At 42.1% G+C, this 12,258-nt stretch overlaps 1 protein-coding gene across 5 annotated transcripts in view; it reads right to left on the bottom strand.

Moving 5' to 3' along the window:
• CARMIL1 (capping protein regulator and myosin 1 linker 1) overlaps window positions 1-12,258 on the bottom strand; it is a 312,575-nt gene that overhangs the window by 164,036 nt on the left and 136,281 nt on the right. For all 5 annotated transcript variants that reach the window (XM_072813988.1, XM_072813987.1, XM_072813985.1 and 2 more), the window contains exons 6-8: window positions 4,762-4,859; window positions 4,346-4,416; window positions 4,032-4,105 (exon numbers count right to left, since the gene is read on the bottom strand). In XM_072813988.1, coding sequence (XP_072670089.1) covers window positions 4,032-4,105; window positions 4,346-4,416; window positions 4,762-4,859 — 243 coding nt within the window. The remainder of the gene's footprint in view (window positions 1-4,031; window positions 4,106-4,345; window positions 4,417-4,761; window positions 4,860-12,258) is intronic.

Below are 12,258 nucleotides of genomic sequence, written 5' to 3' on the forward strand. Positions count from 1 at the left end.
CTTCAGGCTCAGGTCATAATCCCAGGGTCCTGGGACCAAGCCCTGTGTTCAGCTCCCTCCTCAGTAGGGAGTCTGCTTCTCCCTCACCCTCAACCCCACCCTGTCACTCACGCTAACTCTCCCAGTGCTGACTCTCTTACTTTAAAAAAGTAAAATAAAATCCTTTTAAAAATCCCCTCAACCTCCCAGAATAATGATCTGCTCCCCTAGAGCAGCTCAGTGTCCCTTGAAAATCCTTTATTCTGAGCCACTAGTTTGATTCAAGAGCTTCACATTAGACAGCATGAACAAGACAGACATAGCCCAGCCTTCATGGAACTTCCATTCCAGGATCACAATGGTTTTAGGGACCCTTAAGAAAGGATGTTTCTAACTCTGATGACTAAATACAAGATAAAGCTTTGAATGGGCCAATTAGGAATTATGTTCACATAGAGATACACAGGAGCCAGGGGCTACAGTGGGAAAATCCATCAATGCATATGACAAGTATTACCCTATTTGCTAACGAACTCCAGCTCCACATATGGCCCATCTAATCTCTCCTTTTGTACTTCCAATGTGTCTAATTCCTCTATTCTCTTTTCCATAATTCATACCCAAATGAGAAAATAACCAACATTTTTGTAAAACCTCTCAAATTCGGAGAACAACCCAAATCACACTGAGATTGTGCCACTTTGAATCCTTCCAAATGACCATGCCATTGAAAGCCAGACTGTTCCTTCATGGAACATGCTCATACTTCTAATAAACAGAAATGTTCTTCCAATATACTTTGTTGTGATTTGATTGGCAAAATACTATTAATACAGGCCATCTTATAGGACTGACAGTAACCTCTTTATATAGAAGATGGCGCTAATTTGACCAGGAAGAATCATGGGGAAAAAATTACCTCCTCAAGAAAGGGAGGATAAACTTCGAAGATCAGGGAGAGAGAGTTCTGAAAAAAGTCAAAGTATGTAGGCATTAATAGAAAAGAGGACATCTAGAGAAACAATCCCAATCCCCACTGTTAATAAGCCCACTGCAATTGAAAAAAGAAAAAAGAACAAATTTCGAGAACTCCTTAATTTTTTCATAATTATTATATACCAAATACTACAATAGTAATAGTCTTATATAGTGTAAAACAAAGAAATTTTAAAATGAGTCAACAATAAACATAAATAGAAGCTCTATTTTTTTTTTTTTTTTTTTTTTTTTTGCAGCTCATCTTACATTTTTCCTTGGGTACATACATCCTGCATGAGAGGCCACTGATCTAGAGCAAGCAAGAGTCAGCAAACCACAGCTCGCGGTGTATATTTTTGTAAATAAAGTTTATTCCAACACAATCACATTCATCCAATCACATGCTGTGTAGAGTTGCTTTCGATTTATAACAACAGCAGTACATAATTGCAACAGCGACCGTCTGCTCCATAAAGCCTAAAAAATTTACTATACTATCTGGCGCTTTACAGAAAAAGTGTTCCACCTTTTAATCTAAAGTATCAGTAATGAAAAACATCCTTCTAGCCCTTAACCAAGTAAAAAAGTAGATGATTTATGAATACAGCATTTACTGACAAACTGAAAATTCTCCAGCTAAGGAATTAGAAAAAATCTGTACAAAAATTCTAAGTTTTTCTTTTTTTAAGATTTTATTCATTCATTCATGAGAGACACAGAAAGAGAGGCAGAGACACAGGCAGAGGGAGAAGCAGACTCCCCGTTGGGGGAGCCCAATGTGGGACTTGATCCCAGGATGCCAGGATCATGCCCTGAGCCAAAGGCAGACGATCAACCACTGAGTCACCCAGGCATCCCTGAAAATTCGGGGTTTTGACAAAGTTTCTCAATTGTGGATAGGATTCTACCTACTGGGGATCCCTGGGTGGCTTAGCGGTTTAGTGCCTACCTTTGGCCCAGGGCATGATCCTGGAGTTCCAGGATCGAGTTCCACGTCAGGCTCCCTGCATGGAGCCTGTTTCTCCCTCTGCCTGTGTCTCTGCCTCTCTGTGTCTCTCATGAATAAATAAATAAAATCTTTAAAAAAAAAAAAAGAAAAAACAAGATTCTACCTATTTCTACATATTTCAAGTAACTGTATTTATTAGTAGCTTCCCTAGATACAGTTTCTATCTGCTGATAGATTAATCACCAAATTAAGTACAGGGGATCAGCTGGAAAATTTAGCACTGCCACTGTGAATAACCTATTAATGGTGTAAAAATCATTAAGGAGGTAACAAAGAAAGTGAGAGACACACCTCAAGTTGCCCCACACAGTGTCACCACTCTGCTCACAGTCTGTGGACCCCGGGGAAAGCCTGAGATGCTCTTCTTCCTCTCCTCTGCCTGTCGCTCCCCCCTACTTGTATGCTCTCTCTCTCTCTCTCTAATAAATAAATAAAATCTTAAAAAAAAAAAAAAAACCTCTTCCCTTTTCTAACTACGGATCTGCTTAAATCTGCATTTTCTTAATTTACTTCAATCATTGCCACGTATCACAACAGAGTGAGTGCAGAAGCAGACACTGAATCTGGCAGCCTTCTATTAATTCAGAAGTTAAAGAGATCAGCAAAAAGGTAAACTAATGCACTCTTCTGGCTGACTTCTTCTGCGTGTTGGAAAATATTTTTCATAAAAATGGTACCTGTATGTATTAGCACATAATAGGTTCATTAACATTTTTAAATGAATTAATATTTTTAATTTTCATTTTAATTTCTAATATGTTGAGTACCAAAAGATTCAACCCACACAAACAAAAGCTCAACCGTTTTCAAGAACTGTAAAAGGATCCCAGGGCCAAAGACATGGTGATCTGATACAGCAGGACTACCCACTCTTCTTATTCTACGTGCAATTTTCTTTTTTTTTTTAAGAGATTTTTTTTCCCCAAATATTTTATTTATTTATTCATGAGACAGAGAGAGAGAGAGAGAGAGAGAGAGAGAGGCAGAGACACAGGCAGAGGGAGAAGCAGGCTCCATGCAGGGAGCCCAATGTGGGACTTGATCCCAGGTCTCCAGGATCAAGCCCTGGGCTGAAGGCGGCACTAAACTGCTGAGCCACCCGGGCTGCCCTACATATAATTTTCTATTTTAATCGTAAAAAACCTGCAGAGCAATTTTTTTCTCTGTTTCTCAGTTCACTTTTTCATGAGCGACAGAGGAAACACAGGCAATTACTGTCTGCAATTCCAGCTGTCCAAATGGCAAAAAAAGGTACAGCCAGAATCCCAGGATCCTCTCTCTCAAGTCCAAACAGGGAGGGAAGGTTCCTCAGGCTGAGGTTCACTGGGGAACGGCTAATACCTGCCACTTAAAATAAGTAGCAGCACATCCAGGGTGGTGGAGATGGGGATACACAGGATAAACCACCAGCAAACACACTAGGGCACCACACAACTACATCAGGAAGCAAAAGAACTTCAACAGACTGAATGAAGAGCCTTCTTTGGGGCCTGATCACACTAGTCACAGCCTTAAATGCATGACAGTCAAGATCTTAAAACCTACCAGTCTCTTAAATAGTGTGCAACACGGTTCACAGTTTCACTATCATTATCACAAGGCAGATATTGGCACACTGACTTCCACCAGCATATAAACATATATACTCTAGCAATCCCCAATTCATGAAGAAATTAGAAACTAAAAGTCATTTCTTAGAACTGCAACATAAAATTTTCTTCTAGAAGAATGTTCTAATGGCAATTAGGAAAATAATACTATATCATATATACAGGGCAGATGATCAAATAGACTTGTGGACTGGTACAAGGACTTAAGAACTATATTGTTTCCAGAGTTTCTAACTACAAACTCTGGATTTGATGTATACACATGCACTTCATTCCCAAATGAACATATCTGAAACTATTACTTGAAAGGCCAAATTCAGACAGTCTTAGATTCTCCTGATTTCCCTTCTAACAAGGTTTTCTGGAGATCACATATGTCCATAAGCACCAACAGAGAAGTAAGGTTCTAAAAGCAGAATTAGTTATAAAAGGAAGGAAAGATGGAAGTAGCCTACCTGTGGTCAAGATGACTGAAGTCTTGTAAATTCAATTCCCTGGTGTCTTGTGTCAGATAAATTGTATCCACATCCTGTCAGAAATATAATTCAATCATGTGAATAGTCCACATAGATGATCAGAGAAGAGGAATACAAAGAGAATTAGATAATGATACAGATTTTTCACATTTTCTGAGAAAGGAAGATTTAAGCAAAAAATGAATGGTGGGGGCGGGGGAGAGAAAGAAAGAAAGAAGCCAGTCAAACATTGGAATATTCTCCAGGAGTGTGTGTGTGTGCACACACACACGTCTGCACACAGATACACTTACCCATTGTACTTCTTCTCTGTATGAAAATCCAAGCCAGTCACAAACACAGGCATACATCTGAGAAAATCCACCTGAAACACAGGACAGAAATGTGAGAGGTTTTCAACTAACTGATTTATCTTAAGTTAAAATTTAAAAGTTGAAATATGGCCGATGTTGACAATGCTGATTATTCTTTCTGTTTGGGAAGACAGCAAAGGCTCCCCCCCACCCCCCCGTTCTATAGTAAGTACATAGCAGCACGCAATACAGCTTAAATATAGGACTTCTGTCCACCAAGCTAAAGTCTGTGCGGTACTAATTACACCTTAAAACTAATTGTACCTTTACAGTAGCATACTAGGAATAGACGTAACTTCCTGGCAGGGGGACATCTATGCAGCCATTTATAATTTGGTTTTAAAATGCATGCTCACCACAGGGGCCTTGCTCGGCCACAGTCTGGCTGTCCCACAGAGCCTGGAGACTGGCCAGTCGCTCAGATGGCTCCATGGAGACTTTTTTCATGATTCGCCTATAAGATCAACAGTAACAATAAATTTCAAAAATTCAGGTTTTTGCACAGCACGCAGAAATCTATTTGGTGATATGCCTTTTTTATTTTTTTGTTTTTTGATATGCCTTTTTTAAAATCAAAGATGGGCACCACTTCAATTTTGGTAAACATAATTCCATTTTTTGAGTACTAAGAAGCTGGAAATCTACAGGAACTTAATAAACTTCTTTATTTAGCTCCCTTTTGTAAGCGTGGGTATTACCCAGCAATGTAAATCATCTCTATGTTATTTACTTGTTTTGTAACATTCGATTGTATTAGAATAGTTAGAAAACAGTGTGTTCTATTTAATTATTAGATTATGTGTATACTAAATATAAATCACTAACTTTCCAAAAATTAAAATACAAATCTCCTCTTTCCATAATACCCCATATGAATGTCCATCATGGGAGAGTATGCTCCTTTTACTACCTCTTTCCCTCCTATGACCACAGCTCCTCTGGGCTGGGGAGCACACCCAGCCCCCATTCTCATGCAGAGCTAACAGAGTCCTGCCAGCATGGAGAAGCAGGACACGTTAGTGGTTACAAGCACAGCCAACCACGTCCAAAATTTCATTATTCATAGAACTAGCAAAGTAGGAGGACCTACCGTAATTGTGAAAAAGAAAGAAATTAATACCTATGAAGTGATTAAAACAATCTCTGATGCCTGGTAAAGTCAGATGTTAGCCGATGCTCTCATAGGTACACCACACAATCATCATGTAATGAGCAACTTATGAATCCATTAATTCACCCCCAAATTTTTATTAAACATCTACAAGTGCGGCAAGAGCAGCTACCAGGTACTAAGCATACAGCAGTGAACAAAATAGGTATTGTCCCTGTGTCCCCAGTGAGCAGTCTAGCATGAGAACCAGACAAATAAATAGGCAGCATAAAAGGAAAAGTCTTAATACAGGAGAAGCATGGGGTATGGGGACAGCAGAGAGGACACTAATTCTCTGGTAGGAGATCAATGGAGGAGTAGGGAGTTTGGGAACGGTCTTCAGTACATCACCCAGCTATGCTAAACCCTGAAGAGGAAGACAGACTTAATCTCGGGTGAGGGTAAGGGGGGAGACCAGGAGCCAGGGAAGGTGTTCCAGATAAAGGGATGGCAACTTCATGGAGGTGAGAAGGCTTGTGATCGCTTCCAGAAACGACACATAGTTCAAAGTGGCCAGTAAATGCCATGTGACAGGGAAGGGGAAACAGAGTCCAGGGAACGAAAGAGGAACCAGGTTACAGGCTCCAAGGTGAAATTACAGAGTTTGGATCTTATTCTCAGGGCAATGAAGAGCCACGGAAAGCCTGCAGGTGCACAAGACAGACAGGTACTGGAGAGGACTATCTGGAAGGCGAGGATGGGGGGCAGACATTGGAAACAGATAAGTAACTTGGAATTAAACAGAAGCCCACAGGATGGGTAAGAGCCCCATGAGAGTGAAGGTCATGAGCTTCTGGTGGCCCCACGTGGACCAGCTGGGGGACTCTGTCCTGCCACTCTCTGCAGCCCAGACCTGTGGCCAAAGGGGGCAGCTGGTGCGCGTGGTGGGGCCACAAGCTCTCCAGGCAGGCGAGCCAGAAGAACAGCGGGACAGACGGACCTGATGGTACTGCCAGCGCCCAGCTGGAGGGTCGGACACAGCAGGATGGGCACTTGGGAAAGGAGGGGGGAAGCCAAGGGATGGATGGTTGGGAGGCCCTGAAAAGATCCAAGCACTGCTCCTTCCAGGGAGAGAAAAGTAGAAGGGCTGTGGTCAGAGCAAGATGAGCAAATTGTGATGTCACCCAAGAAGATGCTGTTCCATGAGGTGCCGGGGTCTGGGAGCAGCCCTCAAAGTAGGGGGTAGGGGAGGTCATAGGCTTCGAGGAAGGGTAACAGTGGGTCAGAGGCACCCGTGATCACAGGGGGACCTGGGTGCAAAGTTGGCGGAGTTAAGATCCTGTTATATCGAAAATATTTTCATCTTCCTTTAATGACTTAAAAACACTTTTGCTACATATAATGTTCTCAAGTCATCATGATGAATCTCGATCCCCATGTAGAGTATTGGCAGGCAATGTTTCCAGGTAGCTCCGTTTTCTCACTGGACGGATGCCAGATAAGATGTGCTTGTTCTATGCTTAGACGAAACCTCAAATACATAACAAAGTGTTTAAATACTAATGTTCTACTAGCACTGAAAATATTTCTACTTTGCAATTTTTATGATGGAAGCATAATCACGTACAACCAACAGATGTCAATTGTCACGAGTTCCTTCAAATTCTTAGATAAATGCATGAGGTCTGCAAGTGCAGCACGATTTTTCTGTTTCACCTGAGAATACCTATGATTAAGCCCCATTATCCTAAAAGTTCTCAATTTGGGAGTAACCATGGGTTTAAGAAGACATTCACACTGAAAGGGATATTACAGAATCTGGCCATTTGGAATGGCTCATCTCGGTTCAACACTACCCTTCTAGAACTGTAGTGGCATTATTTTCTGGCTACAAGACATGCAACGAGAGACCAGAGCGGTCAGAAGCTGCCCCAAGCACTGACACAGCTAGATTAAGTGAACTTTGGATGCACTGAAGGACACTGGGGTCGGACTTCATCTGAGCTCACATTTGTGTTCTATGATTCTTGCTTCATCTCAGCAGGACTGCACGGCATGCTGTTTCAATGACACAGCATGAAGTGAAGTTAGTCAAAAGCAGGAAGAAAATAAGGCAAAAATCTTTGGCAGGAAGCTAGTGGGATCAAGTATAGGAAGGTGGCAGTCTAGGATTATAGGGACTCCTCAGGGCTGAGTCAGAAGCTAAAGCCTCAATTTTGCTCCCAAAACAACACCAGACATTCCTGTTCAGGGGTAAGGACAAGTCAGCTGCAGAGCAAGAGAAGCAGCAGCCAGTATAGACGTGTGTGCAGCTGCTGCCCCTTGACCTCCAAAACCCCTCTTGGAAGTTATCAGTCTGAGCTTTCCCAAGCAGCCCTGCTCTGTGACAGTTCTCCTCTTGCCTTTGCCAGGAACTAGGACACACTTAGATTTCAGGAACTGAAGACGTCTCATGAAACAGGTGCACTTATTTCCGTAAGAGATAAAGTTAGAAGAACTAAACTTCCAGAAGGTGGGAAGCGTTCACGTGCTCTAACACATGCTCAGAAACAATAAATGGGTTAGAGGGGAGATCCCACCGCTGATCCCCATTGTTTTCTGCCTGTAGCTAAACAGTGGCAAGAAGTCCACGTGCGCACCCACAGGGCACAGCTCATACATACACAGGGAGAGAGAGTGTCATGGACAGACACCAAGGACTTGCTGTCAGAATACCTGTCATGACAGGTAAACCAAAATCCTAGCGAACAGACAAAGCCCATGGCTCACTCGCAGGCACTACTGCATAGATGGATCAAGCACACCTGCATCACATGAGTCTAATTTACAAAAAGGCCCAGGAAGACAGCGAACCAGATGACCAGCATGCCAGCTCTCTGTGCAAATCTTGGGCTTAAATTGTGGACCCGGAAAAGCTGTAAATTCTTTTAATCCACTTAATTGCTTTATTTAAAATTCAATTTCAAAGCTCCTACGCAATAAGGAAGTTTTCTCCAGAACCACAGAGGTTTTACTGACGGGAACCACACCCCAACTAAATGCTGCCTCCGATTTAGACAATTGAACAGACTATAAAGCACCCTTCTTTTGTTTTTACAGAAACTCCTATTTTTTTTCTTCACAATAACCTCACCTACCTACCTCAATTGGCTTTGACTTCCTATACCGGGATCTGCAATACCATTTTTATTATGGTATCAAAGAAAGCTTGTCCTAATACGCGGACACTAATACTCAGGCAACTTTCAAATGTGTCACATGTATGACAGAAGAATTCAGCATGCGGAAATCCTAAGGGAAAAAAAATCATGTTAGAAGGCTACCATTCTGTCCCCCGAAAAGGATGCTATTAGGTACATTTAACAACAACAATAAAATCAAATTAGAGAAATGCATTCAGCTTCTGTGTAAACATATAATAAAAAATATATATATCAAACTTCAAAGAAGCTCCCTACAAACACCACCAATGTCCTTTTGGATGGTACAGGCTTTCCTCTGGGGCCATTGGGTAACTGACCACAACAACCTGTACTACAGATAAAACTTCTGGAACACTGCCAAAGCAGTTTACATGAGCTAATTTTAGCCTTACCTGCATTAACAGCATTATTCCCATTTTACAGATGAGGACACTGAGGCATGGAGAAGTGAGTTAACTTGCCTAGGATCTCAACCCCACTAAAGTCTCCTGACAACCTTACACCTTGCAGCTGTACCTCAAGGCTCTCCCCATACATGTTCATAACGCAAAACCTAGGACTGTTTCTTCCTGAAGCAGAACTACCATTTTACTCTAACGTTCAAAAGTCTTTTCAGTAGCTCCCCAGTACCCATCCTTGAGGCGTTTGCTCACAGTGACATCTGCAGGCTCCCAATTCCTATGTTAGGCAGGCAGCTGTCTCCCACAGGCACCTGCTCCTGCCATTTCCCCACAGAACTCTACCAGACCCACCATCCTCTCAAAATCCCCTCTCTCAAAAAAAAGCAGAAAGCAAATACAAATCATACATTATTTTCCTGGTGTCTCCAGTTAAATGTGACTTTCCTTTCTCTGAAATCTGAGGATTCTCTCTCTCCTCACTATTACCCATGGAACTTTCTTATACTGCCTGTAGCCTATAAACTTTTAGAGAGCAGGAAACATTTCACTCCTGTATGCATGCCTGAGGGAGTCCTTTAATGAACATTTTCTAAATGAATTCTACTGTGCTCTGATGACTTAATTTGACGTTAAAAAAAAAAATCTAGCTTGGTTTTGGAGAACAACCAAGGGTCTCAATATTAGAAAAGCTGAAGGCTATCACACAAAACCGCTTTTTGAAGAGAAACTACAATGCAGACACTTCTGGGAAAACAGATTAAACAACATTTACTTACAAACATTTCCCTAGCTTCCTTAATATCACTGTCTCAAAGGCCAGGCCTCCAAAGACATTCAGTTTCGCACAGCGTAAGGATGAGAGCAGTCACAGCACAATGCGAACGGAGATCTGATTTTTAAATTTAACTTAAATTTTCTTCTTGCATCTTTAAATTCCCTCTATATTTTGAAATAAATTTTCCTTATTTAATGGGAGGAGGGTAAATGTCATTTTGTAAGGGAAAGAGAGAGGAAGTGACAAATACCCTAACATATACATATGGTAGGGGAGTGGTAAAGAGTGGACACTGGTGTGACTATTGACTTTAATTAAAATTCTTCATTTTTTTCCTATCTGCATTCTCTGGACTGTCATCAGGAAGACTGATTATACTTTGTATATTATTTATACCCTGTTTTTATATTTGATTTTGATCATGGATGTAATTTCACAATTATATTTGGGTAAAACCAGAAATTCAGATCTTTGCAGATAAGTTTCATTCATATATAGTCAAACTTGGGACTATCCAAGAACTGATGATCTGAACCCAGGGCTGCCCAGGCTGCGTTTATCCTCCGGATTGTCCTGGTTCCTGATATACACTCATCAGATACTCCCCTGTCCATCTGCCTCTACTAGGAGAGCCCCAAGCAGGGAAGGAGACGAGACGATGAGGGCCAGGGACCCAGGGTCCCCACCACAGGTTCAGGTAATACATCTGATGAGACAAATGACTCAAACCAGGTTAAGGATTCCAAATATAGTTTCTTTCCTAAGTTTTTATTTTAATTCCAGTTAGTTAACATACAGTGTTGTATCAAATACAGTTTTATATTCTTCAACTTACTATAAGCAGATGTAGGACATTCCGGAGACATATTTTATTTTGCACATTCTCCATTATTTATGTCAATTTATGTCATTATTTACTGACCAATCTAACAAGGCACACAAGACAAGGGATGGAGAAGAAAGGATATAATCACCCACCTCTCCACCTGCCCCCCCTCACCCCGCCAATCGATAACCAGCACCAACATAATCATCCATTTCCCCTGCTAAAATTATGTAATACAATCTAAGGAACTTCCAGAGTAAAGCAGAACATGAAAATCACAAAATATTACAGGTTTATTTTGACAAGCTAATGACGCACAGTGGGTAGGAGAGCAAAATAAAAGCCAGGTACATTTACATTCTTTAAATTCTCTGCCAAGTCAAGTTCTCAGTTACAATCCATGCCTTCTTGCACATCGGTGGCTTCATCTGAACTGCCTCTGAATCCTCTCCCTGCTTCTCAGGTGGAGCTCCACACACCCAGCCTGCACCCAGCCACCACCTGCTCACGCCCAAGCACTCACTGTCTCATCTGCTCCGTGTCACCTCAGCCCCCACACCTGTGGATGGAGGACAGGACCACGGTCTTCCAAACTCCATGTGCTCCTGAGTCACGCTGCCCAATGATGCATAAGGCACATGATAAGCATAAAAAACCTCAGTGAGGATGTACTATGTGCCAAGGACTAGGGATTTAAGATGAATAAAAATGCAGACTTTGCTCGAGTAGCTCCTGGCCTAGAAGGAAGCTCAAGTATGTGGTATGCATTCTGTGTCCCTCTTACCTTCTCAAGGATAGTGTGGATTTACTACCGCCATTTCCAGCAACAATCTCTTGTGTTCTCTCTCTCTCTCTCTCTCTCTCTTTCTCTTTTACTGGAGCACTCCCCTCATTATAGCCATGTGCTTTAGTATCTCCCATTCTGAATGCAAACAAAAACTCCCTGTAATTCCTCCTACCTCTTTAGCTACCTCCCATTTATCAGTTCCCCTTGGTAGCTAAATGTCTCTAAGAAGTTTCCCACACGTACACATCCACTTCCTCCCTTCGGAGTTCATCCCACAAGCATGATGGCCTGCCTCTCCCCACCAGAACCCTGGGACTGCTCCAGTCAAAGCCACCAGTGCCTTCACCATGGCCAGTTCACCAGCAGCCCTCTTCTCTCAGCTCATTCGACACCCAATCATTCTGCAGTCATCACTCCCTGCTTCAGAAATTCTCCCAGGCCCTGGTCTCCCACTGGAATCCTGTCCCGACACTCTCTTCGTGGTTCTTCCTCTTTCACTTGTTCTCACTGACAAGACACTTTCTCTTCTAGGTGCATATCTCTCTCTGGATGATCTCAAAACAGTCGTGCATGCAAGACTCTCTACACTAATGATTCCCACACTGGCTATGTCTCCAGACCTAGACCTTTCCCTTAGAAACCTAGGAGTCATCCTTGGTCCTGCTGTCACCCACATACCAAATCCATGAGTCAGTCCTGTACCTACAATAACTGTTCTATCTTCCACCTCCCAACCTTATCTCTAACGTCACTGCCCTACTCCTAGCCATA

The sequence above is a fragment of the Canis lupus genome, chromosome 37, assembly GCF_048164855.1.
Source record: "Canis lupus baileyi chromosome 37, mCanLup2.hap1, whole genome shotgun sequence".
In the NCBI taxonomy this organism is placed as follows: Eukaryota; Metazoa; Chordata; class Mammalia; order Carnivora; family Canidae; genus Canis; species Canis lupus.